This window comes from Clarias gariepinus, chromosome 4 (assembly GCF_024256425.1).
Source record: "Clarias gariepinus isolate MV-2021 ecotype Netherlands chromosome 4, CGAR_prim_01v2, whole genome shotgun sequence".
NCBI classification, from domain to species: Eukaryota; Metazoa; Chordata; class Actinopteri; order Siluriformes; family Clariidae; genus Clarias; species Clarias gariepinus.
Genome location: NC_071103.1, coordinates 29,214,684 through 29,236,879, shown reverse-complemented (window position 1 = coordinate 29,236,879; position 22,196 = coordinate 29,214,684). Strand labels below are relative to the sequence as shown.

General features: G+C 36.8%; 1 protein-coding gene across 4 annotated transcripts in view; it reads right to left on the bottom strand.

Moving 5' to 3' along the window:
- The window catches only part of cep162 (centrosomal protein 162), a 32,242-nt gene that overhangs the window by 4,684 nt on the left and 5,362 nt on the right, over positions 1-22,196 (bottom strand). For all 4 annotated transcript variants that reach the window (XM_053495160.1, XM_053495159.1, XM_053495161.1 and 1 more), the window contains 19 exons: positions 20,890-21,042; positions 20,628-20,796; positions 18,825-18,898; positions 18,445-18,506; positions 18,282-18,312; positions 17,852-17,977; positions 17,569-17,751; positions 16,773-16,854; positions 16,442-16,691; positions 16,033-16,255; positions 13,682-13,833; positions 13,389-13,580; positions 10,029-10,166; positions 9,650-9,762; positions 9,084-9,189; positions 8,876-9,002; positions 8,617-8,780; positions 5,931-6,035; positions 5,253-5,498 (listed from right to left, as the gene is read on the bottom strand). In XM_053495160.1, coding sequence (XP_053351135.1) covers positions 5,253-5,498; positions 5,931-6,035; positions 8,617-8,780; positions 8,876-9,002; positions 9,084-9,189; positions 9,650-9,762; positions 10,029-10,166; positions 13,389-13,580; positions 13,682-13,833; positions 16,033-16,255; positions 16,442-16,691; positions 16,773-16,854; positions 17,569-17,751; positions 17,852-17,977; positions 18,282-18,312; positions 18,445-18,506; positions 18,825-18,898; positions 20,628-20,796; positions 20,890-21,042 — 2,696 coding nt within the window. The remainder of the gene's footprint in view (positions 1-5,252; positions 5,499-5,930; positions 6,036-8,616; positions 8,781-8,875; positions 9,003-9,083; positions 9,190-9,649; positions 9,763-10,028; positions 10,167-13,388; positions 13,581-13,681; positions 13,834-16,032; positions 16,256-16,441; positions 16,692-16,772; positions 16,855-17,568; positions 17,752-17,851; positions 17,978-18,281; positions 18,313-18,444; positions 18,507-18,824; positions 18,899-20,627; positions 20,797-20,889; positions 21,043-22,196) is intronic.

Genomic DNA, 22,196 nt, shown 5'->3' with positions numbered 1-22,196 from the left:
ACAGATTGAGAATGACTGCTGTCTGGCTCACGGATTACATAAATTGTCTGAATAACATTATATTTTTGAAAAAATAACTAAATAACTAAGTACTTAAATGGCAGACCTAACACGTTAGATTACTCGTTACATCAAAAAAGTAATCCAAGTGGGGTGAATAGTGGTAAAGTGGGACACTTTCTGAAAATGGTTGTTAAATATGATGTGCCACACCCCGGAAGTGATGTCATAGCCACAGATTTTTACTTTTTAATTTTTATCACATACTTGCTAATGATGAACTCATTGTTGATTTTTTGTAATAAAAACATATCCATGCAAAGACATAAATTATTAAACTTAACTGTCCCACTTTACCCACTGTCCCACTTTACCACTATTCACTCTACTCTAAGGCGTTACTTTGTATGCCTCAGCTATTTTTGTATAAACATGATCCAGAGTATTGTTTCCTCTGATACAGCCTGTGACATTACAGTAGAATTTGTGTAGTAGAGCTCTAATTTTGGAGTAAGTGAATTTTCAAGCAACAATAAATAAAAATGTCAATTAATGCTTATTTTAAAGAATCTAGATAGTTATAAAAAAAATAAAATTGCCCTGAGCCAGTGGTTATAGGCTGGTAAGTGCGTCTGGCTATAAAATGAATGCATTATTTAAATATTTAATTATTATAAAAATAAATTTAGTCCTACGCTGTACATGTATACAGAATGAATGAAATCTTACATGGGTATTTACTACTACACTGAGCTAAAATATTTTAGCCCTGCAATTAAACAGACCTTTGCGGGTATGCTCTGGTGCCTGGCACCAGGACGTTAGCAGCGGACCCTTTGGATGCTGTGGGTTGTGGCTTGGGGCCTGTGTAGATTGGTCTAGTTCGCTGGTGTATCCTATGGGTGCTTGATCAATTTGGGATCTGGGGAATTTGCTGGTCAGGTAGCTCCTTACTTGATGAGCTGTGGTGAATTGGGTGTCTTTCTGTCATGGCCACCATTGACTTTTTTTTAGCGTTTTGTGGTGCATTAGCTCTTCTGTGGGATCAGACTGGACGGGCTAGCCTTCATGCCCTGCGCACACGTGTGAGGGGTGAGTGCCCATGATGCTATCGTCAGTTTACTGGTGTATAGTATAATGTTATGGGTGATCTGTGTAAGTGATGTTCGTAATTCCAATAAAAAAAACAAAAAACTAAAAGAAAACTAAGTAAGGAACAAGTGCTGTAAGCAAAAAAGGTTAAAGCACCCTGCAATTTAAAACTTAAAATAGATATGCGGTTTTCTGCATCTCAATCTGATCTCTGTTATTTAATTTCAGTACGAGAACACATAAAAACACTTGTAGTACATTTCCGTTTTCTACATCCGTTCTGGTTAGTTCAGTTTAATCTGAGCCACTGAATTACTGCAAATAATTGCATGACCTTTGGGCAAATTTAGAATACTTAACAAAAAAAAAAAAAAGAGAGAAGAAGCAGCCCTTTGTCAAACTGGGATCTGCCCAGTATAAATAAATAGCTACCAATAAACATTATTCACACCTCACTCTTTGGTGGAAGAGCTCTTTACATCCCTATGTCTGCTCTGAATCATCTAACCCAGTCCTTAATTAAAACCCTTTATGTTTTAGACCATTATAGAATACATACAAGTCAAAGACGTTGCAGCACTGTGAGACTGATTTACTGCTACTGTTCCTCTGATGGATAGCAATTTCAGCAAATAGTTCTGCAAGTGGTTACAGTGGTTACTGTGGAAATCATTAAAGTGAGGATCCATCATTGCTGTTAGGAAGGGAAGGAATAACTACATATAAAGACATTCAGCACATTTTACAAAAAACACCCCTTGCAACAAGAGGAAACAAGATTGCCTTTAGCTACACTTTGGACATAGGGGAATAGGAACTAAGAAAAAAAGACTGAATGGGGTAATTATTGAGAGTAGGTAGTATTTTGATGTACTGAAATGTACTGTATACTTCTTAGTCTCACACGCATGTGCACAAGCACAAGCAACTTCTAACTTGCCAACTACAGGGTTGTACCCCTCTTGCCTTCCGAACTGCCTTAATTCTTCATGGCATGAATGTGTTCCACACCATGTTTTATGACATTAAAGATTTATAAACTATACTTAATGATGAAAAGCATAATTCTCTACAGTGTTTCTTTCTATTGATGTTACAATATAAATACAATGCTGTGCATTATACAAAAATTTCAAACAGTGGAGGTATGGTTTTGTCATGAAGCAAGGTAAAGGTTTCTCTCTACACCCTATTTTTCCCCCCTTATTTATTTTAGCTCCTTATGTTTGTTGGCCTTTATTCAGTCCAGCTCAAAGTACGATAAAAATTAAACTTTTTGTGGTCCCTCTTTAGCCATGGACAGAGTCTCACAAACATGTCAGTATGTGTACCAGCAACACTAAATTGTGCTGAGGTGTAAAGAAATGCGTATGGATTCTGTCCTGCAGTTGACTTGATGGATCTTCAATTAAGGGTTAAATTGAGTTTCATGGGCAAATACCAAGTTGATCATATTTATTTTGTTTATAAATTTAAAGGTGCAAATAGGCATTAAAAATATATTTTAAACAGATGCTAAAATAGCTTGCACCATCTCTAAATTCGATTGGATGCATTGTAGTCATGGTATTGGTTAATACAAATTCAGGTTGAAAGTTTTGTATAGATTAAATTTAGCCAAAACAACAACAGTGGTTGATCTACACCCTCCCAAGCCGTCTTTCCACAACAAAATTTTTACCTGCATTTTAATTATAGCGACTTAAATAGAGTTTATACTGTATGTGAGGTTTCAATTAATATATTGTTTTACAGGTGTCCGGACATCATTTTAAATTAATGTGTATGGAGGAGTTGGAACTTTAAGGTTTCATAAAAGAATCTTTGTTGCTATGGCAACTCCTTCTGTAAGGCATCACAGTGGTCTGAATCATAAATTGTAGAATAAACCACATAGACAGGCAGTTTTTCCCTGCTGCTTTTGGCACGAAATGTTCATTGAACTCTTCAGTCATACAAAGATAATACACATACTTTACAGGAGGACCACAAAGGATTGAAATATTATTTTTGCTTTTAGGACCTGTTTTTACCCACTTAGGTATGGAATCAATCTTAAATTGATTCATATTTACCATAAAATATATACAGTGCATTCAGAAAGTATTCACAGCGCATCACTTTCTCCACATTTTGTCCCTGCCTTATTCTAAAATGGATTCAATTCATTTTTGTTCTTAAAATTCTACACACAACACCCCATAATGACAACATGAAAAAAATTTACTTGAGAATTTTGAGTCCTGAGAGTCCTTCAGGTGCCTTTTGGCAAACTCCAGGCAGGCATCATGTGCCTTTTATTAAGGAGTGGCTTCCATCTGGTCACTCTACCATATAGGCCTGATTGCTGCAGAAATGTTTGTCCTTCTAAAAGGTTCTCTCTCCACAGAGGACCTCTTGAGCTCTGACAGAGTGACCATCGGGTTCTTGGTCACCTCCCTGACTAATGCCCTTCTCCCCCGATTGCTCAGTTTAGATGGCTGGCCAGCTCTAGGAAGAGTCCTAGTGGTTTCGAACGTCCTCCACTTACGAATGATGGAGGCCACTGTGCTCATTGGGACCTTCAAAGCAGCAGAAATTTTTCTGTAACCGTCCCCAGATTTGTGCCTCGAGACAATTCTATCTCGGAGGTCGACAGACAATTTCTTGCTTGGATTGTGCTCTGACATGAACTGTCAACTGTGGGACCTTATATAGACAGGTGTGTGCCTTTCCAAATCATGTCCAATCAACTGAAATTACTACAAGTGGACTTCAGTTAAGCTGCAGAAACATCTCAAGGATGATCAGTGAAAACTGGATGCGCCTGAGCTCAATTTTGCAAATGCTGTGAATACTTATGTACATGTGTTTTCTTAATTTTGATTCACAAATCTAAATAATTTTTTTTTCATGTTGTCAGTATGGGGTGTTGTGTGTAGAATTCTAAGAAAAAAAGATTTATTTAATCCATTTTAGAATACGGCTGTGACATAAAATGTGAAAAAAGTGATGCAGTGTGAATACTTTCCATATGCACTATACTTTCTTTATGTAAAATCTACTGTACTGTTCGAATCCTACATACTGTACTATATGCATGTACTGGCTTTTGAGTCTACCTCCCCCAACTTCAATATATGCATTTTAATTTTAATTATAGTTTGTTTCTATAAAACATCATGACCCTCACCCATTACCTTGCGTTTAGTAGCTTTAAAAAAAAACACATAGCTTGGTATTTTATTACATTAATTATCAAAATATTCACTGTATGTCAGCTACATTTTTCCTAATAATAAAATTTTCACAAAACTAAACTTTAAGTGTTTTTATTTCTAAAAGATTTGTATTTCACTTAAAGAGCATAATTACTATAAAATATGCTCTCTAGCTAACTATGCAACATGACAACTAATTTTGAATAAGGAGACAGATAAATTAAAAAAATAAAATATTAATCGATCAGCCAGAATGTTATGACCACCCGCCTAACACTGAATAGATCCCCCCTTCGCTGCTGCAGTCTTTTACAAAACCTCTAAAGGTATGTTGTGTTATGTTTCAAAGACATCCATTTTAGAGACAAAATGTTAACTTGCTGCCTAATATATCCCACTCACTTCCAGGTGCCATTGTGAGGAGATAACAGATGTTATTCACTTCACCTGTCAGTGGTCATAATGTGACATTTCCTGTGTCACCAAAAGAGAATCGGTTCCTCATGTGGTCTTTGTGAATTTTTTTCTCCCTTATTTCCCTCCTTTTTCCATTGTAGATTCTTGCACATTGTCATCAGATATAATTTATGTTGCATCTAGTTTGCTAGTCTGTTCTAGTCTAGACTGTCCCTAAACTGCTACCAATATAAAAGTAAATTGAAAAGTGTTGTATATAATGTGTAAAATCATGTACAAGACCTGCAAAATCTATCCACTCTGCATGTGTTTTTCATGCTGCAAGTTCACTTATAACACAATACCTTCTTTTTCTGATATTACCACTTAATGACAATACCAATAACTGGATCAATCTTTATTTAGAATTCATTTTATAATTCGATATTCTAATCCTACTAAAAACCTTAGACTATTTACAAAAAGAGTTTACTTTAAGGACAGACATTTTGTTTTATCTTTAATTATAAAAATCAATGCAGCTGTTCACTCTGTTTATCCCACCTTGATCCTGTGAAAGTGTTGTTCCATGGCTCTCAGTGAGCGTTTGGCTTCCTCGTCACGGTCCTCGAGCTCAGCCTCCAGTCTGTGGATGCGTCTCTCCAGCAGGGCGGCAGAATGTGAGGGCTGAGTAGCTGCACATGGAGCATTTTCTCCACCTCTTTCTCCACCTGCAGCTGCTGCAGCAAACATCAGAGAAGGCAGAGAGTTTGGGTGCCTACGGCGCAGAATTTCCTCCATTTCTTTCACCTGAATATAGAGAGAATATAATATAATATTAATAGAATAGAATATAGAACATAGAATATATTGAATATAATAATGCATAACTTTTGTTGTTATAGCGATTTTCTTTTACATATAAAGTTGTGTGTTAAAACAGCATTATTACGAAATACTTATAAATATTCAAAAAGTACTGTGCTATAAAATTACCACGCTGCTTACTGGGGAAATTCAAGGAAAGTTTCAAGGTGCAATTATAAAGAGTGAAACCCAGCCAAATTCTAAATCCTGGTAAGACTGTCATGGCTTGAAAGGAGATAAAAACTGCAGCTCAATTCTTCCGTTTAGTAAAACAACCCCAAAAGGCAGACATGTCCTGAATAAACTATGAAGCCCTGCCGCTCAGGAGAGAAGGGCTCAGACAACATAAGGTACATCTACCGAATGCACACACACCTGTCGTTCAAGATCCTGAATTCTCTTGGCCTCTGCTGCCCTCTCCTTTATTTTTTTCTGCTGTTTGTTAGGTTGCTTGGATACTTCCATTTTGAGCTTCTCCACCTTGAAGAAACACATATCATGCATATATTGCAATGACTCCACAGCATGATTGGCATAATGATCACAATGACATAAGTACCATGTGACACTGAGGAATATTACAACAAAATTACTTTTATGTTGTGTGTTAGCAGGGTGCCACTGTGGAATTTAATTGTTATTTTAGTGGTGCACCCTGCATACAAATGTCACTGGTACAACTACACTGTCTCTTCTGTTTCTTTAACCCCCCCAAAAAAATAAAAAAATAAAAATAAAAATCTAATAAATTAACAAATAAAGACAAATAAATAAATTTTATTCACACTGCTACCACAAACTCTGCCTGCTGCAGACATTTTCTGAAATACAAGCTGTATGTAATTTGTAATTATGTAACATTCTATTGTATATCTGCTTAACCCACGTATTAAGACATTAACAGAAAGCATGTAAGAAAAGTCATAAATGACAGTCAGTCATTTAAAGGTCTACTATGAAAAAGCATACATGTGGGAGGACACTGACATCAAATTTGTTGAAGAAACAATAATATACAGTACATGAAGATCTCTGAAGATGTGCTGTGGTATCTGGCACGAAGATCTTAGCAGGAGATGCTTTAAAAACACTAAGTTGTAAGGTAGGGGCTCCATGGAATGGACTTGTTTGTCTAGCACATCCCATTGATGATTAATCGGATTGAGATCTGGAGAATTTGAATGCCAGATCAACAACTTTGAAATAGTTGCATAAACCTTTTTTTTTTTTTTTTTCATTTGTGCTACAATGGCTTTTCTGTGAGAATGGACAAGACAGGTTAGCCCTTGCACCCCACGTGCATAAACAAGCTTTGGACATGCATTAGCCTGTAACCATTTTGTTGTTATTTAATTGATAATCAATGTTATTCAATTCACCTGGCAGTGTTTTAATGTTATTGCCAAGTGGTGTATGGATTTCTGCTAAGAACCTACTTGAGTTGTATAGCTCAGTTTCAAAGCTTTGGTAGGCAGCTCCTATGATGAAGGCAGCTCATGATCATTCTGCACATACACGAACATCAAACAGCATATATCAAAAGTTTTCAGTGCGAACCTTGTGAAAAGGAAAGATGTGGGCTGACTATGCAGCACTCCGGAGCTTTTATAAATTGTTATTGTTATCTGCCTTTAAAGTTATTTCAACCAGAATGTGTATGTCTTATTTATTTATCACTTGCTACCTAACATTTCTTGACCCTTAAAAGGTGCCACTCCACCTGTCAGTGGTCTTAAATGTTGTGATGTGTGTGGGTATGCATACATATATATGCAAACAGTGCACAAGTCAAAGGATCAGAGTGACTTTGACAAGAACCAAAATTTTGATGGCTATGTCACTGGGTAAGGGCATCTCCAAAACATCAGGTCTCATATTCCCTGGCTGTAGCGGTTAGTGTCTATCAAAAGTGGTCCAAGAAAGTGGACTAGAATAATCCCACAGAAAAGCACACAGTAACACAAATTGCTGAAAAAGTTAATTATGGCACTGACAAAAGGGTGTCAAAACACAGTGCCCATGCTAACCCTTGTCGACAGCTGAAAGGTCAACGGCAAGTAAGCATCAAAATGAGACTATGGAGCAACAACAGAAGGTCATCTAGTCATGTGAATCATGTTTTCTTTTACATCATATAGACAGGCAGGTGCACAAGCATCACTTACCTGAAGTAGAAATGGAACCAGGATGCATTTTGCTGAGCCACAACTGGCCATGGGTCCATCTCCCCTTTGAGCAAACTCAGTTTTGGTGGCCCAGAATGACCTACATAATCTTAGGTAATTTTATTGTCATGGCTAAATGATGTAAGACATGCCCTTTTCACTGTGGTGTTTAGACCTTCTGTATCCATTTGTTTTTAAGGTTTTTGACATTTAAACCACAGATATACTGAATAAATCACAGGGTCAATCTTCCTCATGATTGAGGATATTTACATAAAATGATTAACTAGGAGGTATCAGGATTCCGCTCCACCCCTTAGTAGGACTGTTTACTACCATTCCATTGGCAAAGTCTACAAGAAATATATATATATATATTTTTTGCACAAAATAATCAAAATAAAGCCTAATCAGAATTTGACTTCTTCCAGTCCATCATTGTCAGGTTTTGTGGCACATTTTTTATGCTTTGCAAATTTAAGAAAGGAATTAAGACAAAAGGTGAGAGTGACCAAAAACAACATTTTTGAGTATGCAGGGGAGTATTTTATGTAATTTCTGATCATTGTGTAATATTTTTACAAATGTAACGATGCATCAGAAAATGTGATGTGTTGAATAACATTTTAGTTACAGTGATACTATAAACACCTAGAATATATTTAAGTGTAGACATGAAAGCAATATTTCAATATTTATCCCTACCTCTAAGCAAAAACTGGCTAAAAGGTTAAAATCAAGATTTTATTGAGTGTGATAAAATCTCAACAAAGTTAAAAGATTGAAGTTGGTGTAATTCATTAACAGACATTTACACACCAGATGACCCAATACCCACAGATGACTCGGAAAAGGTCAACACCATCATAACAATATCATAGATCATACCCTCTCACCTGCTCAGTTAGACTCTGTATCTCGGCATTGGCTGATCTGAGTCTGGCTGTATCTTTGTCCAGAAGCTCCTGATTTTCAGCATACCACTGCAGTCTCTTTTTCAGCACAGCCACCTCTTCCTTATGTCTTTCCTCTAGCAGCTTCAATTCAAACCCTTTATCACCTACAAGACACAACCATAGGCCCATGCTTGAAAATGACAAATAATTCCCTAAGGATAAATGTGCAGTTTGAACCACCCACACCAGCCTGTCATACCCGAGGTAGAGATCAGTTGTGCTCTTGCCAAATCCCTTTCTTTTTTCATCATCTGCAAGTCCACTTGCAAAGCCTGCTTCTCTTGTTTCATCCTGCGGCTTTCTTCCTGCAGCAGTGATTCCCTTCTCTGTACAGACACAAACCACACATTCAATGATAAAACCAGGCATTTTCACAAGCTAAAAAGTAATTAATCTATGCAAATTACCTGTGCAGCCTGCACCTGAGCCAATAGTTCAGTAACACTGCATTCATGGACAGCAGGGTCTATAATTCCCACTGTCTTCTGCTTACTGTTCTTAGTTAACTGTTCCCTAATGAGGATATCCCTTAAATGTTAGATATTGAGGCATATACATTCATATTACATATAAGTAATTAGAACCTGCATGGAAAGATACAATCCTGTATTACAGAGCCCTACATCACACTTACTATAGAACACTATAACCAAACTCGATATAAAAAAATAGAAAAAAAAATTAAACTTTGAATTACTAATTTATTCCTAAAATGCAATAAAATGTTACTGTCATAATATACATTTTATATGCCTTCATGAACTAGTCACTATAGAGGTGCAATACTTATTAATACAATTTCAGTCAGCTGATTTTTTGTACAAATAATAATAATAATAATAATAATAATACATTATAATAATAAATTCATGTGTAAATAAAAGTCAGACTACATTGTGGCTGTAAGCTTGCAGGCCTTTGGACCTCTGGGACACAGTTTTACAAGGAAGAATGCCCTAATGACATGACTCACTTAGCGATGGCTAATTCAGAGAGCAGTCTTTGATTCTCTGCAAACATGGCCTCTTCATTTTGTTTACTTTGTGCCTGGAGAGCCTTCATCTGCAGATACAACTTTTCATTTTCCTGCAAATTAATATTCATTTAAACCAGCTGTGAAAAGTTTACAATGTTACCAAATTTAGTTTGGAAAAAAAAAATCAGACATAAAGAATTAGCAAGCAAAATATCACATGCTGAACCTAAGCATATAATGTACATGAAAGAAAATGCATAAGTAAAATGACTTTTAAATATCCTAAATTCACCCACACTGTCTTGTATGCTGTACCTAGGTCAATATGTTTGCTAAATACATGATTCTTAGGGCTTTAGCAAAGAGCCAAGCTTACGTGATGGTAGCCTTGAATTAGTATCTCCTGCTCCTGCATTTCTTTTTCAATCAGTCTCAGTTTCTGATCTCTTTCTGCGTCTGAAGCCTCACCAAACTTCCACTGCTGCTTCTTGTTTGCCTCTTCTGCACTGTGCAACTGAAGGTTGAGCATTTTATCACAAACTCATTAGGAACAAGATCCAACAGCAAAATAATGCAAGTATATAAAAGTTGTATTGCGGTTTTCAAAAACAGTGAAAATTAGAACCATTTACAAAATGTGCTTAGACAACCAAAACAGGTCTGATGTTAAGTGAACACTTTGAAGACATATTAATATACACTATGCATTAATAGTTAATATACATTATACATTAATAGTTAGTTCTGTCCGAGCAATAAGATTGGACAAGACGCACTCCGTGAGTGATGATGTTACGCTAACTGTTTGTTGCCAGCATGGGTGAAAGTATGCCTATAAGGACTGCAGTATTGAGGACAACCAAAACTAGTTACAGAAGCACTGTTAACAAAAATACATTGATAACAATATCATCTTTACACTTTGACTCCTTAATATTTGCAAGTGGTTAAATTTTGCAGCTGATTCATCAGTGTTGTTTTATTTATGGCTATAAAGCTAACTAGCTTCTAACACAAACTGATTTCTAAATCGGACTTCAACTCCTGATCTCCTAGTGTACTAGCTTTCTATTTATTGCTAGATGGGATTCAACACCGAAAGTGGATTAAGGGGAAGTATAAAGAAAAACACATAAGATTTAAAGCACTGTTCCCAACCTCCAAGGTTATTCTCTTTACCCAATACCGGTAGGTATTTAAAAATACCTTCACCCTAGTTAATTATAATAAATGTCGGTTGCCAGTTGTGCCATTTGTGGTTAGTTAGTTCTGCCAGTCACTGATGGATATGCATTGGCGGAGGCAAAATAACTGGTTAAACAAAGAAACAAATCATCATCTGTTCATAACAAATGGTGTTTGCGGAACTGTTGTATGAAAGCAACACCACGCAAGAGGGAGTACTTTTTGGATATAGCATAGCTACAGCATGATGCCCTCTGCACCACATCACAGCCGTGCTATATCCAGCAGTACAGCAGTATTGCTCAATTATATTACAGCACAGTTAAAGACTTCTTTAAACTTGACTTGATTGTTTAGAAGCTACTGGTACATTTTCTATAACGGCATAGCTGACAGTAGCCCTAGCTCCAAGGCAGTTAAATGGTTTATAATAATCTATCTGTTCTGGTACGCCATTGTTTGTATAGTAACACTTATTAACATGGACATGTACACTAGGAACTCCTCATAGTCTAGGATTATAATAAATAGACTAACAAAACAAGTGTTGTATAACAGGGAACACATTTATAATCAACAATATGGTGAAGCGTGTGAGATGACCATTACATAACATTAATTAAAAGAAGTTTTGTAATACATGGGACACCCTAGGCAATTTGCAGTATCTCTGGAGCATTGACATTTTTTTTTCTTAGTCTAATTACCTACAAGAAAGAAAAAAAAGGTCAGGCTGGTGGGAAAAAAAGGAATGTTTACAGCTGCTATAACATAACATAAGTGAAAAACTGAAATTGAAAACATAAAAAAATCAAATTAACTACCTGAAAAAAACAACATTATTTAATTAAGGTAAAAAAAATGTTTGCAATTTTTTTGTGGAAGAGGAAGAAAGCACTTTTAGACATGCTGTTGTTTTAAATTCTGCACATTAGTGGTTATCACACCACCTCTTCATTTAATATTCTAATATACTGTAGTTCAACACTCTTAGTCGGTGTTGAACTACCTTTCAGTCTGCCAAACAAGCTCAGGGAGAGCAGAGTACTGGAAAGTAACGATTAATTTAAAAACTCTTTTAGGCTTAGTCACTCAATTAGGGCTGTGACAGATAGATTGTGTGTTACAGAGAAGTTGTGATCTAGATGAAGACCCACTAAAAGCTTTCCGTTGCCTCATCTTGGAAATCCAACCTTAAAAAACACTCTCAGTAGCAAAATAGAACTCATCCACGCTGACAATCCCCAGAAGGGGAAATGAAAACCATGGCAACCATTATAATAAAAACCAACCCTTATTATGACCTTTCTTTTAAAACATAAATTCATCCAGGGAAATAAAAAGCCTCATGACAAAGTGTAAAGAGTAGGATGATGATATATACATTTCAAGCTAAAGTTTTCTGGATTTGCTAAAAATAAGTGCACCCGACTAAATTTGACACTAAAGAAAGGCCTAGTTTCTGTTCATCACTCCGTTATAAAAAAAAGACCTTGATTTAAAAAAAAAAAAAAAAAACTTCTTAAAATAACACGATTGGAGTAATTTCTGTTTCATGCAGGATAAGTTATAAGTAAGTGCTGTGATATCTCCCCTTAAATGAGACATTGCTTTGTACAACATTTCCATAAACACTTCATTATATTTATCATTATATTATGATTAGTTTTATTTAACCAGTTATTTTACTCTGCCAACACACATAATTCAGTGATTGGTGGCACTAAGCGCGACTGGTAAAGAATAAAACTATGGAGGTGATGGACAGGCCTGTAAATCTTTTAAGTTTCTCCTTTTATTTTCACTTATTCTGTTTTAGAACATTAGCTGACTTTATGTAGTGCCATTGATTAGGGGTTAAAGATCGATTTGGGATTTTCTTAGTTTTGTAACTTGGCTTACATGTTAATAAAACATGAAGTAGTTTGGAACAACTTGCAGGTGCAAGAAAAAGTGAACCATTTGCAATTTCCTGGTTTTATGCTCAAATTGGTCATGAAATGTGATCTGAACAAATGTAAAAAACATGTCCAATAAGTGAACATGTCCATTAAACATACAAAGTGACTGAAGAAAAAGTGCACATTTTCACTTACTTTTCCTTGCCGCTGTAGAAGCAATTATTGAGGAGATAAAGTGTTAAGACAACATAAGGTTATAAGATGTGTTTTCTTGCTGAAAGTAATTCCTTGACTGCTTTTAAATGTAGGTTTTGGCTGATCTCTCCTCAGCCAAGGAAATAATCCGAAATTAAATTAGAAAGGACTATGGAATCATAAGGTGTGTCCAAACTCTCGACCGGTAGAGTACATATAGTTAAATGTTCCAGTGCCCTAACTGTCTATCATCACCGCTTGCGAAAGACCTTTTATCCAATGAGATTACTTGGTTGGAGCTACCTGTTGTATAATTTAATTTATTTGGATTACCAAGATATTTAAATAAGTTCATATTGTACAATCAAGATGGAAAATAAATCACCGCCAAGTATCTACATACAACTTAACTAATTTAACCCATAACATTAGGGAGCATATACGGAATAACTAACCTTGCTTTGCAACATGTAGTTCTCTTGTTTGAGAGAGCTAATCTCCTTGCTATGCTCCTCCTGGAGCTGCTTCTCTCTTAGGAGAAATTCTCTCTCTTTTTGATCCAGCTGCGTACGCATATGCTCAAGCATGGAGTACTCCATCGCAAGGCCATGGCCTCTGGCTGCAGTGCTCTCATTTTCTGTCTCCCTCTATCACATAGGTGATGCAAAGGCAAAACAGACAGATGAAATTAGCACAAAGATTTAACAGAAATCCACACAAGCCGAGTGATAAACAGCTGTTTACTCACTTTGCTCTGTTTTGCCTGATGTGTATCATTGTCTAACTGGTCAGAACAACCAGTGTATGGACCATCTTCTTCTTTTCGGTGTTGTAAAAAAGCAGCAATGGACTGTATTGAAGCAACAAGCTCATTGCTCACCTTTAAACCTGAGTCTGGACCTACACAGAAACATGCATCATACAGTATGTTAAAAAAAAAAGAAAGAAAAAAAAAAAGAGAAAAGGTCATACACACTCAAACTTTAAAACTTGAGCAAACTTTGCTGCTTTGCAATAGTCCTGAGCCAAATTTTTGCTCATTTTTGACATCTAGTGGTTCAACCTAAGGTTCACAAGCTGCAAGACATATTAAAATAAATATCTGAAAAACTGAATGTAGTAAATATCCTAGACTTTTGTCACTCAATGCAAGTTGCTTCTTTATCCAAATAATGTAACATGTAATAACCGTACATTGTGCAGTTTAGTCATAGGTGGCTAATAAAAAACATTTTATTTTATGTCTGTATGCTTATGTGTACAGCACGTGATGAATAAAGCAAAAGCAAGTCTCATTAGATAGGTCCATCCTCTTTCTCTCTGCTTAAGGCTCAGCCTGCTCTTTCTGTCTGTGTGCAAGCGTGTCTTAGAACACCCCCCACACACACCCACCCACCCACTAACCATCCACCAAAAACGCACCCACCAACGCACGCACGCGAGATTTCTTGTTAATTTTTCTGATAAAACAGTGAGAAAAAAGTGTGCGCGTGTGAAAAAAGTGGAGGAAGGGTAACTGTTTAAGACGAGAAGGGGAAGGGGGGAGGGGCTTTGTACTTTGGGTTCTCACACACACACACAGTGCCTGCGCACACAAACGGAAACACTTATCTGTCGGGATTTATTTATAAGATAAGGTAAAGTGCAGGTTAATTTTTTTTAATTATTTTTATGTATTTATTCTTTTGGGCTGTGAAACGAATAATTTGAGTTTTTCCGTAATTTCTTATTGAAAAATTCGATTTGGTTTTCGAGTGTTTTGGAATACGAGCTCACTTCTGGAACAAATTATGCTTGTAACCCAAGGTTCCACTGTATAGTACATCTGGTCTTAAGTTGCCAACAGTGTAATGATTGACTTTAAATGCCAAAATTATCATTAATTAATTAACAATAATATCTGGTCTAAGGATGACAAGTGGAAGACTGAGGAGATGTAAGCATGTTTTTTTTTTTTCCACTGCTACTGACCAGACCAGAGAGCGGTCTACAGGAGAAACCCAAGTCATTTAAAAACTAGGAGGAGAGGGGATATCAATCAAAGCCACAAACATTAGGCATAGCTAATACAAAAATGTAGATAAAGAGAACACACCTAAAAACTCTGGAATTAAGTTTAGCCTCAACAAAGTGATGGAGAGGTCAAGGAGTGAAAAAAAAGGATCTGTTCCAAAATGATAACTCCATAACTTCCACCCCCACCACCAAAAAACATGTAACAACTCAAAGCAGTGCATACCAGCTTCGATGCAGTTAACAATGATTTACTTTAATAAATGTTCCCTTAAGCAGGTTCAGTACAGGAATTATCTCTATCCGTCATGCGAACAACCAGGGATTGATTCCCTGATGTGGAACCACAGCTATTTCACTGAGTGCACTCTCAGTGCCAGTCCCAATCATGAATAAAATATAAAGGGTTGTGTCAGGAAGGGCATTAAATTACATCATTGCATTTGGCAGACACCATTATCCAGGGCAACTTACATTTTTATTTTGTTGTACATCTGAGCAGTTTATGGTTAAAAGCCTTGCTCAAGGGCCCAACAGTAACAACTTAGTGGTCGTATGGTTTAAACCTGGGACATTCCGAACTGTAGTCCAATTCCTTAAATGCCAAGAGAGTACCTGGCATCTAGTGCGAAGAGTGTGCCAAATGAGCTACTACGGCAAACACTGACAGAAGCTAAACTTTTGCTCCCATAGAAAAAAAATTAAGGGTTTGACAGCAAATCTGTCACGTTCCAAGTTGTTTAGCAGATCTAGATGCAAATATCTAGAAATAAAAGCTGAAATTCAGATTATGTTATATTCATCTTCATTTTTTAAACCCAAATATTTATTAACATATAGCAAAAAAGAATTGTACTTGTCATACCAATATTTGTCTGTGTAAATACTGGATGTCTGTAAAGGTCATCCAGGTGATGTTATTAGTTAGTTTAAGTCATGTCAAATTAACTCCTTTCTTATTAGGTAGAACACTTCACTACTTACCACTCACACTTTCACTACTAGACAAATTTTCTACCTACCAAGGAAGGAGTCCAGTTGACATGACTTAACTCCCAGATAAATACTGGACCATAATATTAATACCTTTAACAATATGCGTAGAATTAAGAGAGGGATTCCTTTTTGAGGTCTGGTTTCGGCTCTTTTTTTGAGTCAGTGGAGATGGAGGTTTAGCGAAACAGTTAGGTCTGTTTAGTATGGAGGCTCTGGGTAAGGGCTTGATGTCAGATTTCTTATTCTTCACAGATGAGGCTGAAGCTTTACCAGAGGCAACAGAAGAAACTGTAGTAGTGGACCTGCATGGAACCTGCAAGAAAAGTTAACCAAGTTATAATTATTACTTAATTTCCCCAAAAATATTCAATTTAATTGTCATCACACTCCCAGGAATGTAAGAGCAAAAAAAAAGGGAAAGCTAAAATCATACTTGCACTAATGGTGATCATTGCTTTAATATTAACTTTGATGTCTGAGAGATGGCCTAAACCCTTACCTGAGGTTTCTTGCCTTTACGAGAAGCAACCGGAGGTACTTCAGAAAAGTTATCCTGCTCCTGCATGAGCCGGTTCACCTCTTCTGTGATGCTCCTCTGTCCATAATTGTAAGATGTTTGACATGGCTCCACTGCAGCATGACTCTCACTATCTGCTTTTCCCATGGCCATAGAACCCTGTGTAGCTTTTGCTCTTGTAGCATGGCCCTCAGAGTCCAACATTTGAGCCTTCTTGTCTCCAGCCGCTTCACTAAAACATAAACAGTCGAGTCGAGCTATCGATTTCTAATCATCTCTGAAACAACAGAGAAGTAAAATTCAGAAAGCTTACCTTAGGGGCTCAAGACACAATCCAAAGGTGATTCCTAATTCTGGCCTGATAGCACGCATCAGTTCTTCGGCAGTGGGTAAATCTTAATCAGAAACAAGGCTATAAGTGACTACTGTATGTGATTAAGTAATATGCAATTATGCTCAGTGGTGGGTAGTATACTGGTAGAAAATGGGACACCAGTAGAAAGTTCCAGCTGGTAGACACTCCTGTAAACCACTTGAAATGTTATGCAATGAGTGTTCAATGACAAAATGAGGCATGTGGAGACTAAAATATTGATAAAGAAATTAAGCACCTGGACACAATTACTCTGAAACGCACATGCCCTTATGGAATGGTGAATTTGTCATGAAACTTAAATTACGGACTATATTTATAGAATACCAAATGGATTATTTAGATTAGCTATGCATATCTCAAATGCATATCCCATAGAAAATGCAAAGAACAAGCAGGCCCAGGAATAATTGGTCTGGAGTGATTACTATTATGTTAAATGATATTTGCTACTGCTTTTGAATGTTTCTACACAACATTGTTTTATAAAAACATTTCTCATGTTTGTTTCTTTTTATCTCAGTTTACTTGTGATGCCTTATGTTGGTAAAAGATTCCTATGAATTTAATTGAATTCCGTCTACACTGTACACTCAGTTGAAAGACAATTGCAAACCTCAATAACCAACTTTATCCAAGTGGCACGTAGTTAAAGCATTTCAGCTCCACACATAATCATGACTCTGTCACTTAAAGCTCGTTATAAACAGATCACAGTAGACTTACTCTTACTGACCTGATTCTGCAGTGGAGGCGTGCTGTGTGGTTCTTTTCAAACACTCTGGAGTGGAGAGAGAGGAGGGACTCCTGCTATGCTCCTTCTCACGCTCCTCACACTCACCCACTGAGTGAGTGATCTGCCTGTAGGCCTCCTGCAGAGCCTCCATGTCACTCGCCCCGCTCTGACCATATGACAGTCCTACGGAAAGTGACAGTAAATAAAGCAGAAAAGATAAAGAAAGCATGAAATTGTCATAGCAAGACAGCAGATTTTCTACACATTAGACATATAAACAGACCTGTGGTGCTTGGCACTGCTGCCTGTGCTGTTTTGGAGTTTGGAAATTCGGTTTTCTCTGCCACATCACTAGGAAAAGCAGGCACTGGAGCTCCATCCGTGGAGTTCAGAGAATCATGCAGTGACACTAGCAAACAAGAAGTGTTTCAAGAAAATATATAATACAAACAAAGACATACAAAGTATTACGGCAATAAATACGTTAGCATAGAAATGATTGCAGCTCAGAGTATGTACAGTATCATAGTCACACTGAATTCTCAAAAATAGATGAGAATAAAAATGCCTCAAGATTAAAATGTATTTAAAAAATATTAAATAGAAAAAATGTATCAAACAAAACAACAGATGGAGGGATGCATAGACAGATAGGCAGAGACAATTTGGCTATACATGAGTTTCATTCATCTGAATACCATGTATATAATTACCTTTAGCCAGCATGCCATACCTTTCTGGCCTCTGCAACAGAACAAAAGAACAATTAAGTAAATAAACGCCAATGTATAAAATTCATCAAAGCAGTCTTACTGGAAAACTATCAAACTTTGAATGTGTGAAAATGCTACCTCCATTATAAAATATAACACTCACCTTCTCTTCAGGTTCTTTATCGCTTGCCTCATCCTCAAAATCATCACTGTAAGCAAGGGATGCTAGTGTAGAAACAGAAAGTTCCTTATATTTAAAATTATTGTATTTTCTGAATATACTTTTATTCTGTTAGAATATTATTACACTACAGGCTAAAAAATGCCACTGACATGGTGATCTAGTTGACATGGTGATCTAATTTAAAAAATAAGAGAGAAACTTTGCTATCCAAATAAAGACAGGGTGCATGCACATAAATTCCACTGCTTCTAGAATGCTAAATATAAAGTATGTTGTATGTGATTTGGTAGAATCATAACAGGCAAAAAATATTTTTGAGAAAAAAAAAAATATTAAAAAAACATACAGAATTCTCTCACCTGCAGTGTCTTTCACAGAACCATTATCTCCTTCATCATTTTGATTCTGCTTCATTAAAGATGCATCTTCCTTCCTGAAATACAACAATACATACAACCGCAAACACACAGGCATATTATTGAATATTGGGCACCTTTTTTAAAAAATGGACTGACAAATGTACAAACCGGATTCCAAAACAGTTGGGACACTATACAAATTGTGAATAAAAACTGAATGCAATGATGTGGAGGTGCCAACTTCTAATATTTTATTTAAAATAGAACATAAATCAAGAAACAAAAGTTTTAACTAAAAAAATTTATAATTTTAAGGGAAAAATATGTTGATTCGAAAATTCATGGTGTCAACAAATCCCAAAAAAGATGGGTCAAGTAGCAAATAAGAGGCTGGAAAAAGTAAATTTGAGCATAACGAGGAGCTGGAAGACCAATTAACACTAATTAGGTCAATTGGCAACATGATTGGGTATAAAAAAGGTTCTCAGAGTGGCAGTGTCTCTCAGAAGCCAAGATGGGTAGAGGATCACCAATTCCCACAATGTTGCGCAGAAAGATAGTGGAGCAATATCAGAAAGGTTTTACCCAGCGAAAAATTGCAAAGACTTTGCAGTTATCATCATCAACTGTGCATAACATCATCCGAAGATTCAGAGAATCTGGAACAATCTCTGTGCGTAAGGGTCAAGGGCGTAAAACCATACTGGATGCCCCTGATCCCTGGGCCCTTAAACGACACTGCACCATAAACAGGAATGCTACTGAAAAGGAAATCACAGAATGGGCTCAGGAATACTTCCAGAAACCATTGTCAGTGAACACAATCCACCGTGCCATCCGCCGTTGCCAGCTGAAACTCTACAGTGCAAAGAAGAAGCCATTTCTAAGCAAGATCCACAAGCTCAGGCGTTTTCACTGGGCCAGGGATCATTTAAAATGGAATGTGGCAAAATGGAAGACTGTTCTGTGGTCAGACGAGTCACGATTCGAAGCTCTTTTTGGAAATCTGGGACGCCATGTCATCCGAACCAAAGAGGACAAGGACAACCCAAGTTGTTATCAACGCTCAGTTCAAAAGCCTGCATCTCTGATGGTATGGGGTTGCATGAGTGCGTGTGGCATGGGCAGCTTGCATGTCTGGAAAGGCACCATCAATGCAGAAAAATATATTCAGGTTCTAGAACAATATATGCTCCCATCCAGACGTCATCTCTTTCAGGGAAGACCCTGCATTTTTCAACAAGATAATGCCAGACCACATTCTGCATCAATCACAACATCATGGCTGCGTAGGAGAAAGATCCGGGTACTAAAATGGCCAGTCTGCAGTCCAGATCTTTTACCTATAGAGAACATTTGGCGCATCATAAAGAGGAAGGTGCGACAAAGAAGGCCCAAGACGATTGAACAGTTAGAGGCCTGTATTAGACAAGAATGGGAGAGCATTCCTATTTCTAAACTTGAGAAACTGGTCTCCTCGGTCCCCAGACGTCTCTTGAGTGTTGTAAGAAGAAGGGGAGATGCCACACAGTGGTGAAAATGGCCTTGTCCCAACTTTTTGGGGATTTGTTGACACCATGACATTTTAAATCAACATATTTTTCCCTTAAAATGATAAATTTTCTCAGTTTAAACTTTTGTTCCATGATTTATGTTCTATTTTGAATAAAATATTAGAAGTTGGCACCTCCACATCATTGCATTCAGTTTTTATTTTTGATTTGTATAGTGTCCCAACTTTTTTGGAATCTGGTTTGTACATCAATATAACATCACTTTTGTTTTCCACTGTCATTGCAGGACCTTTGAGGAGAGACAAGGCCGGAGCTGAAGGACTCCTGGTCTTTACTTAATCTTGATTCTTCAGACACACACTTGTTGGCAAAAAACCTTGCTTGCTCCTCTTTCTCATTAAGCGTTTGCAAGCCCAGAGCAGCAGCACTCTGTGCTGATCCATATATCGTTAGTGAATCTGTAGACCATCGAGAAAAAGTATATTAAAAAAAATTAAAATAATACAGCAAATGTGTCAAACAGAACAATGATTAAGAAGGGAAATACCAACCTTCTGGTTCTAAACTATCTCTGCTGAACATGAAATCGCCTTCTTTGGGCTCATCATGGAAATGTCGCTCCTTCACCTGATCTTCATCAACCTCCTGGATGGTTTGGGACTTCCTTAAAGATTTTCGGAAAGTCTTCCCAAGAGCCATCATTCCTACCAGTAACAAAGGAATATTCCGTAAACATACCAAAAACGGAAAAACTTATTTCGAAAAAATTACGACTGGAACACAAATACAGAATCATATATTTAAAGTGAACAATCAAATTTACATTTGAATGGTCATTGATAGCTTCCTCTTGCAAGGTAGTGTTGGTGTTTACAGAACTGACAGATAAGTTACATTTTTGCATACAAAAATGACTATGAAAAAAAAAACCCTGCTTCATTAAGTATGTCTAATGCTGGAAACTGTATGGTTTTTTTTCTCTGTAATTTAATTAAAAAATGTTTACCTCTCATACAGTATAGAGTGAAACCCCGGATTGCGAGTAACGCGGTTTGCGAGTGTTCCGCAAGACTAGCACAGATTTGTAATAAATTTACGTATGTAATAAACTGTCTAAACAAAAATGAACAAGTCTTGGTTTATGAGTACCGAGTATCACGCATGCGCTTCTTGTTTTGACAAGCTGGGTCTTAGTGTGCGTCTCTTACTGGTATAATAAACATCCGTGTACGTGTGTACTGTTTACTATAACACTGTGCATGCGTGTAAAACATATTTTATTTTGTGTCTGTTTGCATGTGTGTACCGCGCACATGATAAATAAAGCAAAAGCAAGTCTCGTTAGAGAGGTTAAAAATCTATTTTCTTCCTCTGCTCAAGGCTCAGCCTGCTCTTTGTCTGTGTGCACGCGCGCCATTGGACACAATTTAAGACGAGAAAGGGGAGAGTACTTTAGATTCACACACACATATAAAGATAACACTTATATGCTATGCATAAAAAAACTAGTATGTTGCATTTATGAAATCAATGCACTGCTATAAAAAAAATTAAATTTTATTTCTGCATGCAACAAAGACATTTTGAATAATAAAAAAAAAACGCTGGGTTGAAGGTAACTTTCAAGTAAAATACTCAATGTCTGTGTAATTCCTTGTATTTATAAAATAAAAAGCAGAACTTAGACTTTGCACCCGCAGTGTGTACTGGAGTGTGCAGTCAGCTGTTGGGCTAAATAAAACTGGGGCTCGAAAAGCTCAATAAATCACTTGGTGGCGGTTGTCGCACATCTGCGGCTATGAGGCCCATTTTGAGCGACAAAAGATTAAACAAATTAAACTGTTTTAAATTTAAAATA